The 21,211-nt window shown below is 52.5% G+C and overlaps 2 protein-coding genes across 5 annotated transcripts in view; one reads left to right on the forward strand and one right to left on the reverse strand.

Moving 5' to 3' along the window:
- Nucleotides 1-16,641, forward strand: part of RALGAPA2 (Ral GTPase activating protein catalytic subunit alpha 2) — a 115,616-nt gene extending 98,975 nt beyond the window's left edge. For 2 of the 4 annotated variants that reach the window (XM_030489167.1, XM_030489168.1), the window contains 2 exons: nucleotides 3,069-3,190; nucleotides 14,947-16,641. In XM_030489167.1, the coding sequence (XP_030345027.1) occupies nucleotides 3,069-3,190; nucleotides 14,947-15,224 (400 nt within the window). In that variant the 3' untranslated portion in view covers nucleotides 15,225-16,641. Of the gene's footprint in view, nucleotides 1-3,068; nucleotides 3,191-12,144 lie in introns of all 4 variants that reach the window. The other 2 variants (XM_030489170.1, XM_030489169.1) reach the window with 2 other exon arrangements.
- Nucleotides 16,642-19,241: 2,600 nt separating this feature from the next.
- Nucleotides 19,242-21,211, reverse strand: part of CFAP61 (cilia and flagella associated protein 61) — a 106,723-nt gene continuing 104,753 nt past the window's right edge. Inside the window, exon 27 of the mRNA XM_030489173.1 lies at nucleotides 19,242-19,435. Within this exon, the coding sequence (XP_030345033.1) occupies nucleotides 19,401-19,435 (35 nt within the window). The 3' untranslated portion in view covers nucleotides 19,242-19,400. The remainder of the gene's footprint in view (nucleotides 19,436-21,211) is intronic.

Below are 21,211 nucleotides of genomic sequence, written 5' to 3' on the forward strand. Positions count from 1 at the left end.
CTCTATTCACCCATTTCGAAATGCAGTTATTTATGGTTTAGCGTTGTGCGTATGTGCAGAGAGGGAAACATTGGACGGATCTTGACTCCAGGATGGCTCTGTTGTTGTAGAGGTTAAATGTGAAAGTGATCCTTGTAGGTCAGAGCCACGCGCTACCTGGTGCATTGTCAAAAAGTTCTACCATCTGTCTTCTTCTGATGCGCCATCTGGAAGGAGGATGCATGTGGACTTGATGATCTTAAAGGTCTTTTCCAACCCAGCTGGTTCTGTGTGTTTCCCCACGGAACAGCAAAAAGATGTAGCTTAACATTTGAACACATGTAAGTCAGTAAAATTCCACCCCTGGTTCTTAAGGACAATGGCACAGCACATGTACAGGGGCTGCAGTTTGACAGGTCACATCTCACCCTAGTGACTCTCTGGAGGTATGTGCTTTGTCATGGGGATAAACGTGAAGCTTTTTCAGGCTGAAGATCACTATTTGGGACCATTCTTGTACAAACAGTGTTGAAATGCCAAATCTTCTCCACCCCCATCCATCTTATTCTTTGGGTATGTTATGTTTATTCTCTCAGATCCTCAAAGCACATAGCTTGGGACTCCCAAGCATCTGGCAGGTGACGAAGTGGTCGTGGTGGCAGAAGACTTTGACATGAACACAAGTGAGCAGCAAAGCAGTAGGTTTGTTTGCCTACAAGCGCAACTTGAACAAGTTACAGACAAAGGTTTTGTGTGAGAGATGAGGTGGTACTACGTGATGCCAAGCTGTTTCTTGACCCGTATGTACAGGTTGGAGGTACTTTTCAGAGGGTTCTTCACAGCCTGTTCATCATGTTCCTACTGCTTCCATTAGAATTCCTAAACTTTGGTAAAACTTCAGTTTTGGGTTTTTTTTAACAAATCCAAACTGTTTTCCCTGGTCCGTGTACATATTAAAACAGAGACAGCAGGGTTTAGTTTCATTTCCTGGAGTGACTTGATGCTTTTTAGATTAGGCTGTGGTGCTCCTGGCAGTTGTGCTTCGGGGAGCCTAGGACAGACACGAGGGGTGTGCAGAGCTGAGGAAGGTGATGGCCAAGTGGGGGTGTCTCCTTCACCGAGCTGTGGTGTGCACCTACTGCTGTCAGCTCTTCGTCTGCCAGGGGCCAGGTTGGACACAGGGGCTTGGAGCAACCTGCTCTAGTGGAAGGTGTCCCTGCCGTGGCAGGGGGTTGGAGCTGGATGAGCTTTAAGGTCCCTTCCAACCCAAACCAGGCTGGGGTTCTGTGAACCTAAGAATGGAGCTTGGCTCAGCTCGGCTCACTGCTGGTTTTCGGTAGCTGCCCAGCTGTTTGGCTGGGTTTTCCCGGTCCTTTGTGTGGCGGGGGGCATCCTCCAGCTCACAGTAAGGCTGTTGCGGGGTGCGAAGCTGACCCCGTCTCCTCACGCTCTTCTCGCGGGTACGGGGCGGCGCGGGGCGCTTCCAGCCGCTCCTCGCGCCGGGCCCCCCGCGCCGCGCCGGCCCCGCGTGCCGCCCCCCCCGCGCCCTGCGCCCCGCGGCGGCCGCGGCTCTGCCGGCCCGGGGAGGCGCGCGGGAAAACCGGGCGCGTCCCGTGCGCGCGCCGCAGCGCCCCGCGTCGATCCCTCTTCTGCGGGCGTCCGCGGGCAGTTCCTGAGGAGATTTACCGCGAGTCAACCCTCCTCTGCTCGCGTTAAAGCAAAACTCCCCTTTCTCCTTTCTTCCTCTCCCTTTGCCACCACCGCGCCTACAGGAACGTGCATACCGTTTAGCTTATTCCCCTTAGGCAGAGCCCTGGGCCCTCGTGCCCTGCTCTGAAGTACCGCTTTACTCTGGTTTTTTTCTTTAATACTGTTTCAGAGGGGTTTTGTTAATGTGATGAAAGTCACAAATGGCACTTCACTATTAATTAGTAATGCTTTTCAATTGTGAAGCCCTCACCTGCATCGTGTTGTCACCGTGTTGTTCTCGCTACTCCTAATTTCCACATTTCACTTGGCCTTTGCTCCCGCTGGCTGCGTTAGAACACGTTTCCAGTCACAGAGACACAATAATGAGGGTCTGAAACTTTTGTTTTACACGAGGGAACAGAGAATGAGATGTCAGAGTGGCTCCTGCGAGCGGTAATGCAGAAAGTCATACGTGAGGTGCTGCAGCCCCTTGTAGGTTTGTTTCAGGCGTTATCCTGTTATTGGAAGTGTCTGATTCACCTTCTGAGAAAACAGAAGCTGCACACAAAGGGAAAGATTTGCTTTCTCCGCTGTGAAAAGCTGCCGCAAGCAGGGGTCCTATTAAGACAGCTGGAAAGTTGCTTCAGCTTGTTACGCTTGTAAGTTTTATTGGTGACTGGTTTTTGATTACACATTTGAATGCTGTGTGTTCCAGGTTGCCGAGTTTTAATTAAAAGGCAATAGTCTTGATGTTAGGTCGCTTTGTTGTCTGCATTATGCAGACTATAATGCATGCGAGTGCTGGGGTGAGTTCTTCCAATGTGCATCGCTTATTTAGGATACAGAAGGTTGCACCTTCCAGCACCTGCCTACAGACAAACCTCGCGCTTTCAGGAGCTGGGTTTATTTAATTTCTTTTAAGAACTGCAGTGATCAAATAAATGAGGGGTGGGGGGTGGGGGGTGTTTTCTCCCTCTGTCCTGCAGCTTGTTTCGCCAATACAATGTCTTTTCTAGCCTGGCAGGGTCACTGCAGTGGGAATATTGTGTACCAGGAACTCTCCGTAGTGCCGCAGCTTATCTGTAAAGGTGGGGTTTGGTTTAAACAAGCCTGCAGTCCTGGGGCTTGCTTCTGCAGCAATCCCTTGGATCTACCGAGTCACCACTTTGCATTCATGAAGCTAAAAGGTTCTACCCTTAATTTCAAGCCATTAAGTGTGTTCACTCCTCTTTGCTCGCATTCAGAACTGTTAAACAGCAGCAGGCAGGTTTGGTCCCCTCTTTGCCATGCCTGTGTACAGCCTGGCTAGTGTGGCTGTGGATCTGAAGTGCTGGTGTTGGTGGACTCTGTGTAACAGCATTTAACCCTGCACACACATTTCCTTAACCTGGTCGTTGCAGTTACGAGGAACGAGCTCTGTATCTCGAAGCAATAATCCAGAACCATAAAGAAGTAATGACATTTGAGGATTTTGCAGCTCAGGTCTTTTCTCCCTCTCCCAGCTACTCCCTCGGTGGAACTGGTGAGTCTCTGCACGTTATTCTTCTCTTTAGCACTAAGAAGCACTTGAGCAGCAGATGTACACCTGTTTTTTGTAGATAAATGCTTGCAAATTTAAGATGACCATTATTCCTCTGAATCAACTAATGAATATCAAAAGGAATGATGACATTCATTTTAATTTGTTTTGCATCAGAGCTATTCACTCTGCTCCTTTCTTCAGCTATCCTGTTAACCCCCGAATCTAGCAAGGTTAATGAACTTTCTCTCAGTAATGTGCTCTGGTCCATTCAGGAGGGTGGGTTTCTTGCTGAGCTGGGAATATGTTGTTCAAAAGCTACGCCTGAACCGGTGCTTACTTATCGAGAAAGAGTTCCTCACAGTAGAAGCCGTTGCTACTAATGCTAGATGGGGATTATGCTGCTGAGATACCAGGGTCAGGGATTAATGCACAAGAAATGTAAGAGTGGTGCTCTGCTCAGAAACCACAGCAGCGAGCAGTATGCTAACAGATCCCTTCAATACACATGGTCAGGCTGCCTTCCCACACCTGGCCTGGAGCCTGCTCGGGTTGGGTTAATGTATGGAGGGATACACATACGTGTATATATGTGTGTATGTATGTGTATGTACATACACACACATGAATGCTGATCACCACTCATCAGCTTTGCTGAAAGGTGGAGATGTAATGCTGAACTCTGTGAGCTTGGACGCTAGTGAGCAGTCAGTAAGACACAAACTGCTGCTTTGCTGTGTTAATTGGGTTTAAATAAACGCCTTCTGAAAGGCAGCTCTGACTCTGAAATGCAGATTTCCAGTGCCCCCAAGATGTGTTTTTCCAGCCTCCAAAAAGTGTACGGTCCCCATGTGCTGGACTCCCTGACAAAGATTCCTTAATCCCTTTTTTACACTCAGAGGGGGTAACTGGCACTTTCTCATTACTCCCTGCTCCTCTTTCGGATTGTTTAATAGATTATTTCAAACCTGTCTAAATGTTGCAGGACATCTGCTCTATTTCTCTTTAGCCCGACTTGTTAGCAAATATCTTCCATCTAAACTGAAAAATTGAAGGAAGAAATTAAATTTACCAAAATAAATCACTTACTTACAAATAAAATCAGCCGTGCACCATTGTTTAACGTTACTGGCTCCGATCCTGGAGCTCCCGGAGCTTTGTTGGGAGATAAGAGGAGGCTGCAGGGCCGGCGCTGGTGGCCAGCAGCAGCAGGCAGCAGGCAGTGGAGATAAGCAAGCTGGCAGGAGGAGAGGGGAGCTGGGCCATTAACATAATCGCGCCTCCGCTTCCTGGAGAGGCGTCAAGAAACACAGCGATGGCCTCTATTGATCTCTGCTGAACTGGAATACTAAACAACATTAGAAAAGCTTATAACTTAAAGCTTTGATTAATGTTTTCTACATTAAAAAGTAGAACAGCTGTGAATTAAATTCTTTTATACACTCTGCCAGAAGTCTGAGACAAAAAAAATGATGGGTTTCAATAGACGTGGAGCCTGCGTGCCAGTGTTGTTCGCGCTGTGAATCACTATCTGTTGACGCATCAGCAAATCAAAGTGCAGCTCTATGGGTGTATTTTAACTGCTTTGCTCTATGCATAATTGTATTTCGCTTTCACATTCTTCTTGCGGCACACAGTGATCATATTATCTACAAATTCAGGTTGACAAGCAAGGACAGAGTCATTTGGTAATGCCGGAGTTGTACTTTCTGAAGTCTGTGATACATTTGCTATGCCAAAAATATTTAAGATGTTTCCTAATACCTACTTCAGTTTGCCAGAGCACTGTTAAACCATTAGTACCTGAATGTGTTCTTGTGATTTCATGATTTTATTTGTTTTTAAGAGTAAGCCCTGCCACAGTCAGGTTCTGATTTTTGGACTCCCAAATATCAGAATTTAATGTCAGAAAGAAACTGGAGGCTGGTCCTGACTTCTGCCATCAAACCCTTTGCTTTAGAGAGTCTCCTCACCTCACTCATTGATTTACTTGCATCTGTAGTGGGATGTTACCGAGAGCCGGGTCAGGAGTAACCATTAGGATGCTTTTTCCATCACTTCCCCTTCTGGCAAGGAGCAAGGAGGCTGAATGCAAACTGCAAAGCTCAGGCACAAGCAGCAGCCACTGCTCGGTGAGTCTCCGTCCCACAGCCTTGTGTGGAGCTGTGCACAGATCCCTAGCATCCCTCAGCATCTTTCCACCTTTGCTGTGGCTGAGACTGGGGGATGCTACCAGCAGCATCCAGAAATAAAGAGTGCACCAGCTCGGGTGCAGCTGGACCAGGTTTGCAGCATCTCTTGTCCCTGCTGATGATTAGGAATAGGAAGGGATGAAAAACTCTTCTGGAGCTGCTGTCAGCGTGGGCACAGCGGGGGCAAGCGGGATGGGCTCAGCCACGAGCGGTGCTGCTCTGTGTGCTCCAGCACACAGCCCGTCCCCCCATGCCACGGGCACTTAGACCTCCAGGCTCAGACTCACCTGTCCTACACCTGCCGAACGGGCTGTCTGCTGCTTGAGAAACAGGGATGGTGTTTCTGTCCATGTGAGAGGGGAATTTCTGTTCTGAAATGGAAAAAATGAATCATGGAGCAGTGAATGTGTGGAGCTGACACAGGTCTGTGTTTCCCCTTCTCAAGTAACAAGGCAGCTGCCCAGCTTAAACTTTTCAGGTAAAATTCAGATTAATTCTCCTCTGATCTTAATACCAGCTAATTGTAATCCTGTCATCGCTGCATATACACGTGCACAAGAGAAAGGGACAGTGAGTAAGTGTGCTTTTTATTAAACTGAAGTTTGTTTTTAGCAGTTAACATGGTACGAGAAGCAGATGAGGTCTGTGAAATGAATCACGTATCTGGCTGTTAATGACACACATTATTGGTGTGTTATTAACTATCATCGATTTACTTGAACTCGATGTTTTTATGTTTTCTGATGCTGCCCCAGGGATGCTGCCCCTGGACTCAGCTGGGATGAGGCTTTCTTGCAAGGGTGCCCTGGCTCTCCCCTTCCACAAATGGCCTCGCAGGTGCACAAAAATCAGCCAGTTGAGACCTTCTCTTGCTGTTTTCAGAAGCAGAGCCCGAAACTCCCCTCATGTAGCACAGAGAGCTCCATGTATCTCAAAGGCTGTAAGTGCCTCCTGGTAGGCAGAATGGGCATCCCCGAGCTCTTTGAGGGGATGTGCAGATTAGGAACAAAAGATGAGAATTCAGGCCTTTGTTGTTAAACTGGTACATTACATGCTGTATTTTAATTAGGCTGGGTCTGAGTGTCAGCCCAGGAAATCCTCAGTAATCCAACACTAGTGAATTACTCTTATCCTTTCCCTCTGCAGATTTCTCTCGGGTTAGGGGATGGGGTTTAAGCTGCTATCTTTTCCTGCTCTTGCTCCCTCAGCCAAAAAGAAAAGCAGTTACTCACCAAAATACTTGTGTGTTCCTGAAAAAACGCCATCAAACCGAAACAGGCACAAACAGATACAAAAGCATTCCAACTTTAATTACCTCTGGGACTAAAGAGTGCTTGTTGGTTTGTTGTTTGGGGTTTTCTTTTTCGGTTAAGATCAGCAGCCAGAATGGTGTTAGCCCTTAGGAAATGGAAGCAGTCAGGTATGCCAGAAAGAAAAAGAGGATTTTAGGCTCACAGGGGCAGATTTCTGCCCTGGAGATAGCCCACAGCTCTGCTTGTCAGCAGCGTGGACTTGCAGTGGGTGCTCAAAGGGTTAACTGGAGCGGGCACACTTGACTGCTGAGAGGACTGATCTAATCACTGCCATATCCAAGTGCATCTGTTCACCATGAGGTCATCCTTGTGCATGCTAATGATTTGGAAAATAAAGCATAATGCTTGACGTTATCAGGAGGGATAGAGTGTGCATCTTGGCTATTGTGGAATGAAGCACAGCAGAAGCATCCCGGGGTCTTGCTTTCCATTTCTGTGGTTTAAAGCATCGTTTTCAGTGGAGCATCAGGAAAACTGCGCTGGAAAACTGTGCCATGTGCTGCCTGTTGATAAATGGATTCTTTAATGAATATTAGAGCATTGCCCAGGAGCAACACTTGAGTTGAGGAACTGTGGAGGTTTCCAGCGTTCCTGGTTTGACGCCTGCCTGTGATTTACATAAGCCCAGGACTCTGCAGCCTTTCTCTTGGAAAGGTGACACACGCTCTGCCTTTGTCTCGGGACTTCTACACGCTTGCATTCCTTGTAGAAAATCCTTGAGTGTCCCACAAGCGAGATGGGCTTTATTTTAAGACACTTTCTGCTGGATGCCCAGCTGCATCTTTGCCACTTCAAAGAAAAAAGGAGTATTTCAAATGGCCACGTCATGTTGAAATCTGTTCTTTGACAGAAACAAAACAAAACCTGTTGTCTTAAACAGACTTGTGTTCTGTCTAATGCTAATGGAGCAATGATTCTGTTTGGGTTAGTTTGGTTTTTCTGGGGTTTGTTTTACTTCTTTGTGCATTTCCTTGCAAAGCTGTAGGTGTTCGGCCGGGTCTTAGTGCTGGGAGAGACAATAAAAGTCTCTCCAGGTTCTGTGTAATATTTCAGCATATTTTTAGGGAAGCCACAAGGGGCTGAACATTAAAACTGAGGGGTCTGAAATGAGTCGGGTGCCGTGGTGCTGGAGCACGCACAACACAGCCGACTGTGGGTTGGATCAGTGTGATGGTGTGGCCTGGAATGGAAAGATGAGTTTCTGGTGGCTGGGACATGGAGAATCGAGATGCTGCTGGCGGGAGAGGCCGTGCTGACACCACCCCACGGTCGTCACGGCCAGGATGCTGCTGTGGAGCTACACACGGTGCTTGGACACAGGCTTGGACCTCGGAGATGAATCCAGCGTTTTCCAGCACAGGCGCTGCCCTGGAGCATGGAAGGGAGCACAAGGAGTCCAGTCATTAGCACAAGCTCATTTCCAGGTCCGAGTGAGAAGGAGCACGTGCAGTCGTAGGTGCCAGATGATTGTAGAGGTTGTCCAGGCCTTAAACAAAGAGGAGAGGCTTAGGGAGGTGAAGCAGGGATGCCTTTCAGCAAGACACACAGAATAAAGCCCTCTTTTCCATCACCTCCGTCCTTAGGGAAACCTGCGCAAGGGTGTTCAGATAACAGGACACAGCAGTGCTGATCTGCTTCCTGGATCTTTTAACAGCAAAACTGGGAAAGCATGATGATTTCTGTGTTGACACATGGATGCTGCCAGCAAGGTCACAGTTTAGCTGGACGATGAGGCAGTGCCTGGGTGGAAGTGCACCCTCCTGCCGCAGGAGCACTTGTTACAACCACAGGGACAGCACTGGAAGCCAGAAGTTCTTCCCCTTTCAGGGGAAAACCTTTCCCAGGCTGTGGAGTCTTCCCTAATTAATCAGTTGCTCATGCATTCAGCAGTCTGAGGGGTTCAAGCACTGTATGAGGGAACACAAAAGGAGCTCCTGCATCCTCAGTACTCCATGGGATGCTCCCATACCCTGGTCAGACCCTTTGGGTTCAGTTGTGCATGTTGACAGTGTGATAGTTTATATTTTTACATGAAAGAGAAATACTTTCTTCAGTCAGTCAAAGTCTGATTGTCCCTGTAGGGGTTAGAACTGGTCTGTTATTAACCAGGGCAAAGTCACAGTGAATACCAGGAGTCGCTGGGTGGCATCAGCTCTACCCGCAAGCTCCGGGGGCTGAAGGGGCTGAAGTTGCGCGCTGCAGGAGGACCCCGCCTGGTTCAGGCAGTGACTCCGTGCAGGATGGTCAGGAAGCTGCTGTTCCTCTGCACTCCCTGCTGAGGGCGCCAGCGGGATCTCCCCTCTGCCCACCTCCTGTGAGGACGCGGGACACGGCGCTGGGGCTGCTGCTCCCTCGGGGTCTGCAGTGGAGCGGGACGAGCGCAGCAGCAGGCTCAGCCTGTGCTCCTGCTGCTTCCCGGTCCAGTGACTGCCTCTGAGGAGCTCTGCAGCCACGACCCGCGGCAGAGCCGATGGCCAGAGCGAGATTCCTGCCGGCCGTCAGTGTGGGATGGGGAAATACTGGTGGGACTTGACGGGCCCTGTACTGCGGTGACAGCTCCCTGTGCACGTCAGGCCTGCAGCTGCAGAGGAGAGCACTGGTGCAGTGCCGGTGCAGCGCCAGTGTAGTACTGGTGCAGTGCCGGTCCAGTGCCAGTGTAGTGCCAGTGTGGTGCCAGTGTAGTGCTGGTGCGGTGCCAGTGCGGTGCCAGTGAAGTGACAGCGCAGTGCCAGTGCAGTGCCGGTGCCTTGACAGTGCGGTGCCAGTGTGGTGCTGGTGAAGTGACAGTGCAGTGCCAGTGCAGTGCCAGTGAAGTGCCGGTGCAGTGCTGCTGCAGTGATGCTGCAGAGCCAGTGCAGTGCCGGTGCCGTGCCAGTGCAGTGCTGCTGCTGTGGGCTGCAGTGCCAGAAGGAGGCTTTGGCCGGGGTCAGGGGTGTGTTAGGTGCTGCATGTGGAGGAGGAACCGCCACTGGCCCATGCTGGGCCTCTGTCTGGCCAGTGCAGAACCATCGAGCGGCTGCTCCAAGTCACGACTAACGACAACCCTGATGTGCACATCGGGGTCGAGGCCAGGTACGTGCTGGAGTCAAGCACTTGGCCTCTGTGCTGGGAGCTGGGAGGGCTTTGTGGGGTTGTTGCTGCCCTCGATGGACCTGTACTTTCAGATTCTTCTCACCGCTGGCAGGGATGGCTTGTCCAGGAGCTGCTCTTTGATCTTCCATAACCAAACCATGTCTTGTCCTCACTGCCCAGCGCTGTGGTTCTTGCAGCACCGCACTTAAGGGTCCGATCTGGTCAGGGGAAGCAGGGACAAAACTGCCCTTGACTTATGCTGGCCCCACGAGCACAGCTTGACCCCTGCAGGCAGGCCTGAGCTGTCCCTCCGTGCCACTTTGTGTCCCCTTCAGCCCCCTCCACCAGAGCACGTGCTGCTGGCGCAGGCTGGGACACTCAGCCTAAGCCTGGCTTCTGCAGCACCGCTGTGGGTGTGAAGGAAAGGGCTGTGTGAGTTCAGCTGGTAGGAAGACTCCCCAGATGATAGAGAGATCTTAGAGCAGGGAGACCTTAAGAGCAGCTCCAGTGCCTAAAAGGGGCTCCAGGAAACCTGGAGAGGGGCTTTGGACAAGGGCTTGGAGGGACAGGACAAGGGGAATGGCTTTAACCTGCCAGAGGGGAGATTGAGATGAGCTCTGAGGCAGAAGCTCTTCCCTGTGAGGGTGCTGAGGCGCTGGTACAGACTTTTCCCAGAGAAGCTGTGGCTGCCCCATCCCTGGCAGTGTTCAAGGCCAGGTTGGACACAGGGGCTTGGAGCAACCTGCTCTAGTGGAAGGTGTCCCTGCCTGTGGCAGGGGGTTGGAGCTGGGTGAGCTTTAAGCTCCCTTCAACACAAACCAGGCTGTGACTCTGACTCTGTGATTTCTTCCAAATGCCCTCCCCTGGACAGGCGGGCTCAGGGCTCATGTGCTTTCAGACTGTCCTTGCGAGGGGAAGACAGAGCATGTCACAATGCTGGGTGGACCAGTTCAAGGCTGCTATGATTCCCTCTGGAATTTTCATACCTTCACATTTACTGGGAAGGAAAACAAAGATGTTGCAGACCTGTCATGGCTGATGGGTTAATGGCAGGGGCAAGTCATGGCCAGTGTGAAAACTCCATAGGCCTTCTCAAGTATGATCATTCAGAATCCTTAATGACCACACACCATGTCATGATCCATTTGTACATACGTGGGTTGCACATTAAGACCCTCCTTTCTGCTCTTTTTCACATACAATAGAAGCTCATGAAATGCTGTTGCTGAACATATGAAACGCTGATCTTCAACCACTGAAACACTGTGGCCTTCGGGCGGGTTGGCTGGGGGGGAGAAGAGCCCTCTGACGTTACTGCACCCGGGGGGGCTGCCAGGGGACATGCCTCAGCACCAGTTTTCCACGTGTGCTGACCCTGGCGAGGGCTCGGCTGGCTTTGGTGTGGAGCTGGACCTGGCAGCGCAGTGCTGGGGGCTCCGGCCTGTGCTCTCCATAGAAGTCCAAGATGTTTCACTCATCAATGCCAGCATTGCTGCGCCTGAGTGTATGGTGGAGGGTGTATGTGTGTATGTGTGCAGGGTGATCTAGAGGAGTTGTTTTGCTTCCAGGAGGGTTCATCTGCTTCACAAGGAGAAGAGAAATTACTCAAAGATCCTTTTGTCCTAGAGCATGTGCCGTGATGCTGTAGACACCAGCCTTGTTCTGGTCAGTAGATGTAAGATGATAAAAGCTCTCCACCTCTCGCTCTCCAGAAGATAACTCTTCATTTAAAGTGTATTTGTGTCTGTATCTATAACTGAATTCTTAATCCCCTCCTGCAAGGAACATACGTTAAAAGCTTAATCCTTCACCTCCATAAAGCATTTGTACCTGTAAGAGACCGTGGAGGCCTCTGATGGGCGTTCACATGCAGAGTACCTGCAGATGGGCACAGGGCTGCCTGTAACAGGGTTTTTGCCTGTGCAGGTGACTCCCCATGGGTGGGAAGGGTTTGTGCCCAGGGATTGTCGATGCGCACCTCCTGGGCTGCCCAGCCTGCTGAGTGTGGGAGGGAGGAGATCTGTGAAGCCTCAAATCTTAACCCAATTTGACATTTGGAAGTCTCGCTGGAGCAAGAGCCTGACGTCCCCCCACACCACATCGGCAAGCGAGGCAGGGGCTGGAGGTCACGTTGTGTTCCAGCTTTTGCCAACGTTTCCGTCCCCGTGTTTTCAATCCACAGCAGAATTAGGGCAAGGCCTGGGGGCACCCGTTTGTCTCTGGTCCCTGGGGGTACCGGGGTGAACTTTGGGTCCCAAGTTGTCCTTGCACTGGTGCCACCCACCGGGTGCCATTGCTGTGATGCCATGACCGGTTTTGGCTCCCGCGGGTGCTCTTGGTGTGCTGCTGCTCTGACGCCTGTTGTGTTCTCTCCCTTCAGATTAGAATAAGTACCGGTCTCGTTACGGTAATTGCCGCAGGTAAGAGCGACGCTTCCCCCCCTGCTGCCCGTGTGCTCCACCACTAACAGCCCTGCTCCTCCTGTGCTCAGTGCTCAGTGCATGGCGGCTCTGGGGCTCTCGGGTCTGTCTCTGCCTGTCCCTGTCACCTCAGCCCCATCTCCTCGTGTTCCCTGCACCCCGCGGTGCCCAGCGCCCGTCCTGGTGCCTGCTGCTCCCTTGGCTGCTGCCAGGCACGGCCAGTGCCGGGACCTCCTGCTGCGGGAAGTGTTTGGCCCATTTGTGCATGTTTGTGGCCAAGGCACCCGGGATGGGATTGGGGATGGGGCAGCCGCTGGGAATGGGCTACACGGCAGCACCTGCAGCGGTGCTCACCAGGAAACAGGGAATGCTGCCGCTGGGCTCCCCCCTTCTTGCAAATTCTTCAGCCAAGTTGTACATGTCAAGCACTGACCCCCCATGAGTCAGAAGCAAGTGCTTTGCCACACTGCTGCCTGGTTCCTACAATGTGTAATTACACACTGTGTGTGCCCCCTCTGAAACACACACAGCAAGAGAGGAAACCCTCCACCGTATCGCTGCAGACAGGGAGCTGAGCCTCCTGGGAGCACCTTCCGCAGCGGCACCGGCGCGACGCCGGCTCTCGGCAGCCCCCTCGCCCCGCATGGCTGAGCCTGGCTCCGCACGGAGCTGCAGCTCCCTTGCAAGACGCCAAGTAATTAGAGCCCGTGCCAGACAGCTTGCAAGTGGAATTATAATATTTGTATGGAGCTCCCTCCTTTGTGGCCGGGGCTCACTCCGCAGCTGCTGCCGCCCCATCAATCACGGCAGTTTGGGGAGCTCCAGGCTGGTGGCACAGTGCGGGGCTCGCCAGGAGAGCCGGCACTGGAGGAATGTGCAGCTCAGTGCTGCAGGGTGAGGTGTGAGCCCTGAGCCCTGCTCCCTGCTCCCCATTCCCTGCTTCCTGCTCCCTGCTCCCCATTCCCCGCTCCCCACTCCCACTCCTGCAGCCACCTGCCCTCGGCCGCGGGCCCTGCTTTGTTCTGCACTTGCATGAATATTGCTCGAGCTCGTCTGTTGGGTGAAAACTGTATTATTTTGACCATCTGCCGCGCTGCCTCACCGCAGGAATGTGGAGCGCAACACCTCCCTCGCAGCCCTTCCCTCCCCCTGCAGACAGCACCCCAGTTCTGGTTCAGCCCCAACCTGACAGCTCCGCATTTGTCACAGAAATGCCTTTACCACAAAGTCACGTGTTTCACCTTTTCTTTAATGTGCTATTTCCCCCTCAGTCCCTTGTCCAGCAGGACTGTGGTAAGTACAGATTGTCTTTGACATGCAAACACTGGTCTGTGAATGGTCACGGCCTGTCAGAGGTACCTGGGTTGGCTGCAGCCCCAGCAGTGTCTGGTTCACCCGGTCCTGACAGTCTCCAGAGTCAGCCAAAGCACAAGGACAGAGCACTAACCCTGGCAGCAGGGCAGTGGAGCGCACCCCGTGCACAGCCGCCTCCGGGGGCTTTATGCCGGGTTTGAGAACATGGGGCCCGTGGAGCAGCCGCAGAGCAGGAGGGGCCGGGCTGCAGCTCCTGCTCCCCTGCTCACACCCATTGTTCTTCACTCCTCGCTCTAAGAGCTGCGTCCCCTCTGCTCATTACGACCAGTTCAGCCCCGGCCTCTGCTCTTCAGCGTCTGTGGGGAGCAGTTGCAATGAAACCTGGTGGTGTTGAACTATGAAGTGCAGTAGCCGTGGCTGCAGCCACCCCAGCCCACAAGCAACGGTCCTGCACAGGGGCCGCGGGTCACCAATGTGAGGGGTCCTGTTCAAGTAGTGGAACCAATCAGAAAAGATTGGGATTCCTTAGGGTTTTTATCAGAGGCCAAGATGCCTCCTGGCTAGAGCCCCGTAGAGCATTCACACTATGGAGGCGCATTTCCCTGCAGTAGATCAATTACAGGAGAGTGTTTAGAGACATGCAGCAAACAATAGGTTTATACAGCACATGCTTGAAAGAAGCGTTTTTGGAGCTGCTGGGTGGGAGCTGTGAGCAGACAGGATGGATGCTCCTGCTTCCCAAGGCGGGAGTGCTGTGCCAGCTGCTGGAGCCACCAGTGCAGGGGCTGCACCAACCTGGGCAGCAGGACTGAGAGGGGACACTGCTGGGGGATGGTCACATGAGCCCTGCTTCTTCTGGAGGGTGAGAAAGGGAAGTTCCTCATTTCTCCAGGAAAGCTGGAAAGTGTCTTCACCCGCCTGGGTCAAACTTAATAGAATCACAGGATCCCAGATTGGTTTGGGTTGAAGAGACCTTAAAGCTCATCCAGTTCCAACCCCCTGCCATGGGCAGGGACACCTTCCACTAGAGCAGGTTGCTCCAAGCCCCTGTGTCCAACTTGGCCTTGAACACTGCCAGGGATGGGGCAGCCACAGCTTCTCTGGGAAAAGTCTGTGCCAGCGCCTCAGCACCCTCACAGGGAAGAGCTTCTGCCTCAGAGCTCATCTCAGTCTCCCCTCTGGCAGGTTAAAGCCATTCCCCTTGGCCTGTCCCTCCAGGCCCTTGTCCAAAGCCCCTCTCCAGGTTTCCTGGAGCCCCTTTAGGCACTGGAGCTGCTCTAAGGTCTCCCCTTCAGGAGCCTTCTCTTCTCCAGGCTGCCCCAGCCCAGCTTCTGTTTGCAACTGTCCAGCTCTCCCCACGGCTGGTTCGGAGGAGCGGGCAGGGGCTGCCTTTGCCACGCAGTTCTCTGCCTCCCCTCACGGATGCTCTCTGCTGTCCTGTGTTCCAGGCTGCCTCAGAACCAGCGCAAGCGCCAACCTCGCGGTGTCCCTGGGGGTGGCGGAGCGGCGCTCGCCCTCACTGCCGCGCGCAGGACCCAGGTGCCCGGGCGGCTGCGGCACTCGTGCAGCGTGCTCGGCCGGGCCCCCGGCTGCAGCGCTGCGGGGCTCCAGGACCTCCACATGGACACGTGAGCTGCTGCTCCACAGACGTGCGGGTTCGGATGGAGGGGACGCGAGGGCTCTGCTCTCTAAACCTGCAGCTCTGGTGCTCGGCAGACGCAGCTGATGACCAGACGTCGCCTCTGTTACCATCATGTTTTACTCCATCGTTTCCATCACAGAGCAGAGGAAGGTGACTGGGTGCTCCCACCACTGGAGCAGCATCAGCCCAACAACAGCACATCTCCTCCCCAGCACCAGTGCACAAGAGCTGGTGTCGCAGCCAGAGGACACAAACCAGCACCGACACCTGTTATTTAATGTAGCTTCAGAGCATTGCTTTGGTCATCCTGGCCAGCACCTCGTCCTGTGTCAGGGAATTGTGTCCTCAGAGGGGTTTTCACATGTGTGGCCACCCAACAACCACTCCTCTCCCCTGGACAGCAGGTGAAGGATGGGGATGCTGCCCAGCCCCTGCTCCACCTCTGCTTCCCCGCTGTCGTCTGCTCATCCAGCACCCGTTCTGTGCCTATAGCTAGGAATTAGTTACCATCATCACAGAGATCATTTAGCGGAGAGCCAGGAGGGTGCCACCAGTCTCGCATAGTGGCAGCACCTCCATTAAAACCAGTTTAATTGCGGTACCTTGTTCAGGGTCAGACAGGTCAGTACCTCGTGTGTGCAGCCGCCCCAGCCCATCAAGCCCAGTGCTGCGCAGTGGAGCAGCAGCTGTCCTTGGTGCCCATCGCCCATGGGAGGTGTCTGGTCACTGCAGTGGCAGTGTCCCGGGCACCCACCAGCGCTGCTGCCCTGCTGGGCGCAGCCTCTGACCCGCAGCAGACAGCAGCGATTCCTCAGCCGCGGCACCATTTGCGATGGCGGCTGGAACCAGAGGAACAGACACAACCCAATTCCCTTGAAGAGCAAAGGCCATGACTCACCGCAGCGACCTCCTGGGTGTCCACCCCTTGTCACCGCAGCCGGGCCCCGGTCTGCACCCTGTGGCCTCGCTAGTTAGAACAAGCAGATCTGCAGGTGTTGGCGGGCAGCATCCTCCCAGCACTTTGTGGCACTCCTGGCACTGTGCTTTCAATAGGAACTGCATTTCAGGCTCGTGGGTTTCCAGGGGTGATGACACCTCAGAGCTAGAACCTGGTATTGTAAAAATGAAACAAATCCAAAAGAAACTCAGGGTCTGCCCGACTGCAGTTGCTGCCTCCTGGCGTGGGTTTGCTTCCACTGATCGTGTGTCAGTAACAGACATTAGAAAATAAACCCTGGCATTTAACTGTTGTTTTCAGGGCTGGCTTGTTCTGAGTCACCAAGATCATGGTCTGAAATAATTTCAAAGGTCTCCTGAGCAGAAGGAGACTTCTCTCACTGAGCAATACACATCGCTAATTCAGGGAAGAACTGAAACACTGCTGAAAATAAAATAGTATTTTCCTGATGTCAAAACCTGAAACCTGTTAATTTGTAAAGTTCAGCTGTGGTTTTGTACTGACCTGGTTCCCTCACACCCCAATAAACTCGTGCTCACAGCAGCCTCACAGGAGCAGGGGAGGTTTGTGCCTGCGCCGGGGCCGTCAGCAGCCCCTTCCCGGGGGGTGGGATGTGCTGGACACGGGACGTGCTGGACACGCTGACACCAGCCACGGGCTTGAGGAGGAAGATGAACGCGTTTGTTGGGCTGGATCCTGCCAAGGGGCTTGTGGCTGCCCCAGGAACAGCGTCAGGGTGAGGGAAGAGGATTTTAACCTCCTCTTCTACAAAATGTCAGTGCAGACCCGGGCTCCTGTTAAAAGTTTGGTACTTCTGTCACCGTCCGTAAGGATGGGCCACCTGAGAGAGACACACAAAGGGTTGCTGAGGTGCAGCCTTCGAGCTCAGCCACACACATGCACAGCACAGCACCCAGCTCCCCTCCCTCAGCTCTCTACACACCGTCCCTTTTATTTGGGGTGTCTTTGGTCCCACTCCCCACCATGATGGGTCCTTGGTTGCCCCATGCTGCAGCGCTACCACGGGAGCGGGTTCTGCAGCATGTAGCAGCCTCCATTGCAGCACACGGGCACACAGCACATCTGTGTGATCAGCACATGCAGGTGTGTGATCAATACTTCCAAAGCACTGGCCCACTGGCCTCCATCCTGCTGCAGCTCCCTGTGCTGACCCTGCGAGCAGCCTGTGCAATGGGTTAATTTGCTAATTACAGCCCATTACGAACCCCCAAAGACATGATTTATGTCCCGTTCATCATGGAATGCTCAGTGACGAGGCTTCCCTTGGAGCGTGCGAAGCCTCGTTGCAGAGCAACCTGTGTGAACATTAGACCCAACACGTTTTTCATGTGGCTTTCTACTCTATGAATACATTCCTTAAGGAAAGGAAGGGGGTCTCTGCTCTGTGTCAGGGGTGGTTACTCATTAACACCCACTCGTGCCAGCAGGAGTTCGAGGGGATTGTTGGGCAGTGGGAAAAGGCACTTGGAAATGTCCATTCCTTTGCTGAAAAGGGGCAGCAAAGGTCTCCCTGCAGTTGCTTTGGTCACGTTGGAGAATTGATCCAAATGGCTCCGGATAAAGCCCCACCCGCAGAAACACCGTCACACCCGGACCCGGCGCTCCCGCGGGCGGCCGAGGGCTGGAGGCAGCCGGTGGCCGCGGGCAGGGGCTGCGCCGCTGCTGGGGCTGAGCAGGGCCGGGCACCGGGGACTGACACCCCGGGACTGGCGCGGGAGCCGGGATGGGCTCAGTCGGGGACCCCGCGCCCGTCCCGGCAGCACGGGGGGGGGCGGCAAGAGCTGGCTGGGGCCTGGGGGGGCACGAAAACACGGAGCTTCAGACACCCCCAGCAGCAGCAGCACGAGCAGGCACCGGCAGAACGATGGACACTCACAGACAGGCAGACAAATAAATAACGTGAATCAAATAATACAATAAAACAAAAATTAAAAATGAAAATAATTATAAAAACAGAAATTCGTTTGTACTTATACACAGGCTGCTTAACATTTTAGCATGTATTATTGCTATATCTATTAATAGGATCTATACTGTATCATTAAATAAACATATAATAATTACATATATCATGCTACAGTTATATGCTATAGTATATCTAATTATTATCTGTTTATATTAAGTATATCTATATAGGTATATTAGGTATAGTATATATTACAGGTATTAGATATACATGGATATAATGCTTATATAATATGTATAATATATATAATCTATGATCTATAATATACATAATCTATAATCTATAATCTATGCATTAGGAACAGCATCATATAATGCATATAATGTAACATACGTTATATAATATACATTATATAATATACAGTATACAATATGCACTACATATTCCATTATGTATTATTAATATATTTATTACTATTAATAGTCACTATATGTTTACTAATTTTATCAAAATATGGATTATAGATTGCATCTATACTATATATTATATATACATTAGATATGTACATGTATATCTGAACACATGCCTAGTACATACTCGAGATACATGTACACATCACCTAAATATTCTATGCGTAACGTATCCATATCAAGTGTAATGCCTGCCTAATGTACATCGCCAAACACTCAAAGCCCTGCACACAACACAGTCCATAACTATCAGTTCTAGGTTACACATAACGTATATCTAATGGGTATGTTACACCTGCTTATTACATGCACCTACACACAGACCTGTGCATGTATGTACACATGCATGTACACAACATGCACTGTGCTGTGCGTACTTCATGCCCCAGAACATACAAATTATGGCTACAAAGCTACTAAAAACCTCTGTAAGACAGTATTGTTTCATTACATGAGCACTGGATCAACTATCTATAATGATATATATAATGCACCTGTAATATTACGTACCTTATATGGTGTGTTATAATATGACTTATACAATAAGCAATAATTTATAATATGCATTAGATATGCATATTTATTCTATATTATGCAGATATACTATTATGTGTAATTTATTATACACTACTACATATTACGAAATATAGAGACAATCAATATAAAATACACGGATATAAAAGGATTACAATTTCTGTATTTATGTAGGGTTATAATTTATTGCCCACAGAAAAGTCTGTATTTCCTATGTGTACCCACAGTGACCGGTTCCAGCGCAGTGTCCCACGCGGTGCCTGGGACTTGCCTGGGTGTTCCATTCGGATCCCCTGTGGGAAGCTGTCACGTTACCGGTGCCACGGGCACTGGGCGCTCACCCTGCGGCAGGTGCAGCTCTGGTGAACACATCAGCTGGTTCCACGGGGCAGATCTCTGCTGTGGGCTGTAAACTACATTGAATTAAAACCATTTAAAGCCATAATGAGGCTTTTTATCTGCATGGGAGGATTCCAGACGTTGGAATGGGATGTGCAGAGCACAGGCCCCGGGGAATCCTGCTCCATCACCCATGGGGGATGCCTGGGGGCCCCGGGGGACTCGCTGCAGCAGCAACATGGACCCAAAACACCCGCCGGGCCCCAGCACCCTCACAGGAGGGTGATGGGACAGGAGTGTTGGGACTCGCACCCCACACTATCCCATGGCACCACACACCATCCCATGGCACTGTGTGCCCTGCTGGGGACAGCCAGCCCACAGCTGCATGAGCTGTTTTCCCTCCTGCCAGCTCATTACAGGGGTCTGTGTGGGGAAGAGCTCTGAAAGGCAAAGCCAAAGCCCCTTCCCAGCCCATTCCTGGGCCATCAGAAGGTGCCCGGCGAGGCCAGGCTGGCCCTTGTCAGGGCCCTGCAGCTCCTGTAACTCACCTCCCGTTCCCTTTCAGGTTGCAAACAGCCATCCGGGCCTCTCTGTGTGCCCGGGGAGGAGGGAGGCTCCCACTGACTGCACACAGTTGGACACCGCCCGTGTGCCCGCCGGCCGCGTGTGCCAACAGCCCCCGTGCGCTGCCCTTCACCCCAAGGGACACGCAGTGGTGCTGCCGGTCGGTCCCGTAACATTGCCTCAGACATCCACAGGCACTCGGACTTCTCGGCCCCGCGGGTGCAGCCCGGGGACACAAAAGGGGTTCCCCCGTTTTACAGGAGCCCCATTTCCAACGTGCTCCAGTGTCACCGCTCCTCACTCCTCCCCACACGAGCAGCCTCCACCACTCACACTCCCACTGCAACAGGCGGGAGCGCGGGGGCCAGTGGCCACCCCAATGGTCTCTACGGACCTGGGAATGATGCTGCCCCTGACCGGCTTTATCTGGCTCCTGCCGGGACAGGCAGGGATTTACCTGAGCATAGAGAAATCTCTATCAGTGTGAAGCAGTTGATTTGGGACTTGCCAGGGCACAGGCTGGGAGCATCCAGTGGGATGGAACCTCTGGGCCACTCGGATGGATGTGCCGGGCATCACTCCGGGAACCGTGGCTGCTGGCCACTGGAGAGGACAACCACGAGCACTGGGAACACCTCGGGAGCTCCTGCTCTGCTCCGGTGGTGAGAGCAGCCTGCAGTGAGCTGTGGCACACAGGCTGTGACAACCCAGTGTCGTGCTTTCCAGCGCCAGGGAAGCAGGAAGAGCAGACCTGCACTTGCAGCCAGGCAGGGGTTGCTGCCCCCACCTCTCAGAGCATGGAGGCCACATTCTTTCTCTCACTGTACCGATTTACAGCTCAAAGCACGGCTCCAGCTCAGCCTGAAGCCAGTCCCGGGATAACGGAGCTGCTTCCCGGGAGTCGAGCAGCAGGAGCACACTGCTCTGCTGCTTTTTAGCCTGACTGAACAAGAAGGTAAAAGCACCTTTAGAAAGATTTTCTTTCTCTAGAAGCGTTGCTGTATCAAAAACACGCCGACGCTCCCGGGCAGCCTCCAGCAGCAGCTCCGGGCGGTCACCTGCCTTTTCCGAGGGAAGAGACAAGAGCGAACGTGGCAGCAACAGGTTCTAAACCTCTCCCAGTGCGCAAAAGCGTCAGAGGCGTCTCCATCCCGAGACAGCGTGTGCCAGCGCCGCCAGCCCGGCCCCTCGGCCCTCCCGCTCCGGGATGGGGCAGGATCTCGCCCCGGGCCACCGGGCAGAGCTGTGATGGGAGCTTGGCTCCTCCTGAGAGGGG

Source organism: Strigops habroptila, chromosome 6 (genome assembly GCF_004027225.2).
Source record: "Strigops habroptila isolate Jane chromosome 6, bStrHab1.2.pri, whole genome shotgun sequence".
NCBI classification, from domain to species: Eukaryota; Metazoa; Chordata; class Aves; order Psittaciformes; family Psittacidae; genus Strigops; species Strigops habroptila.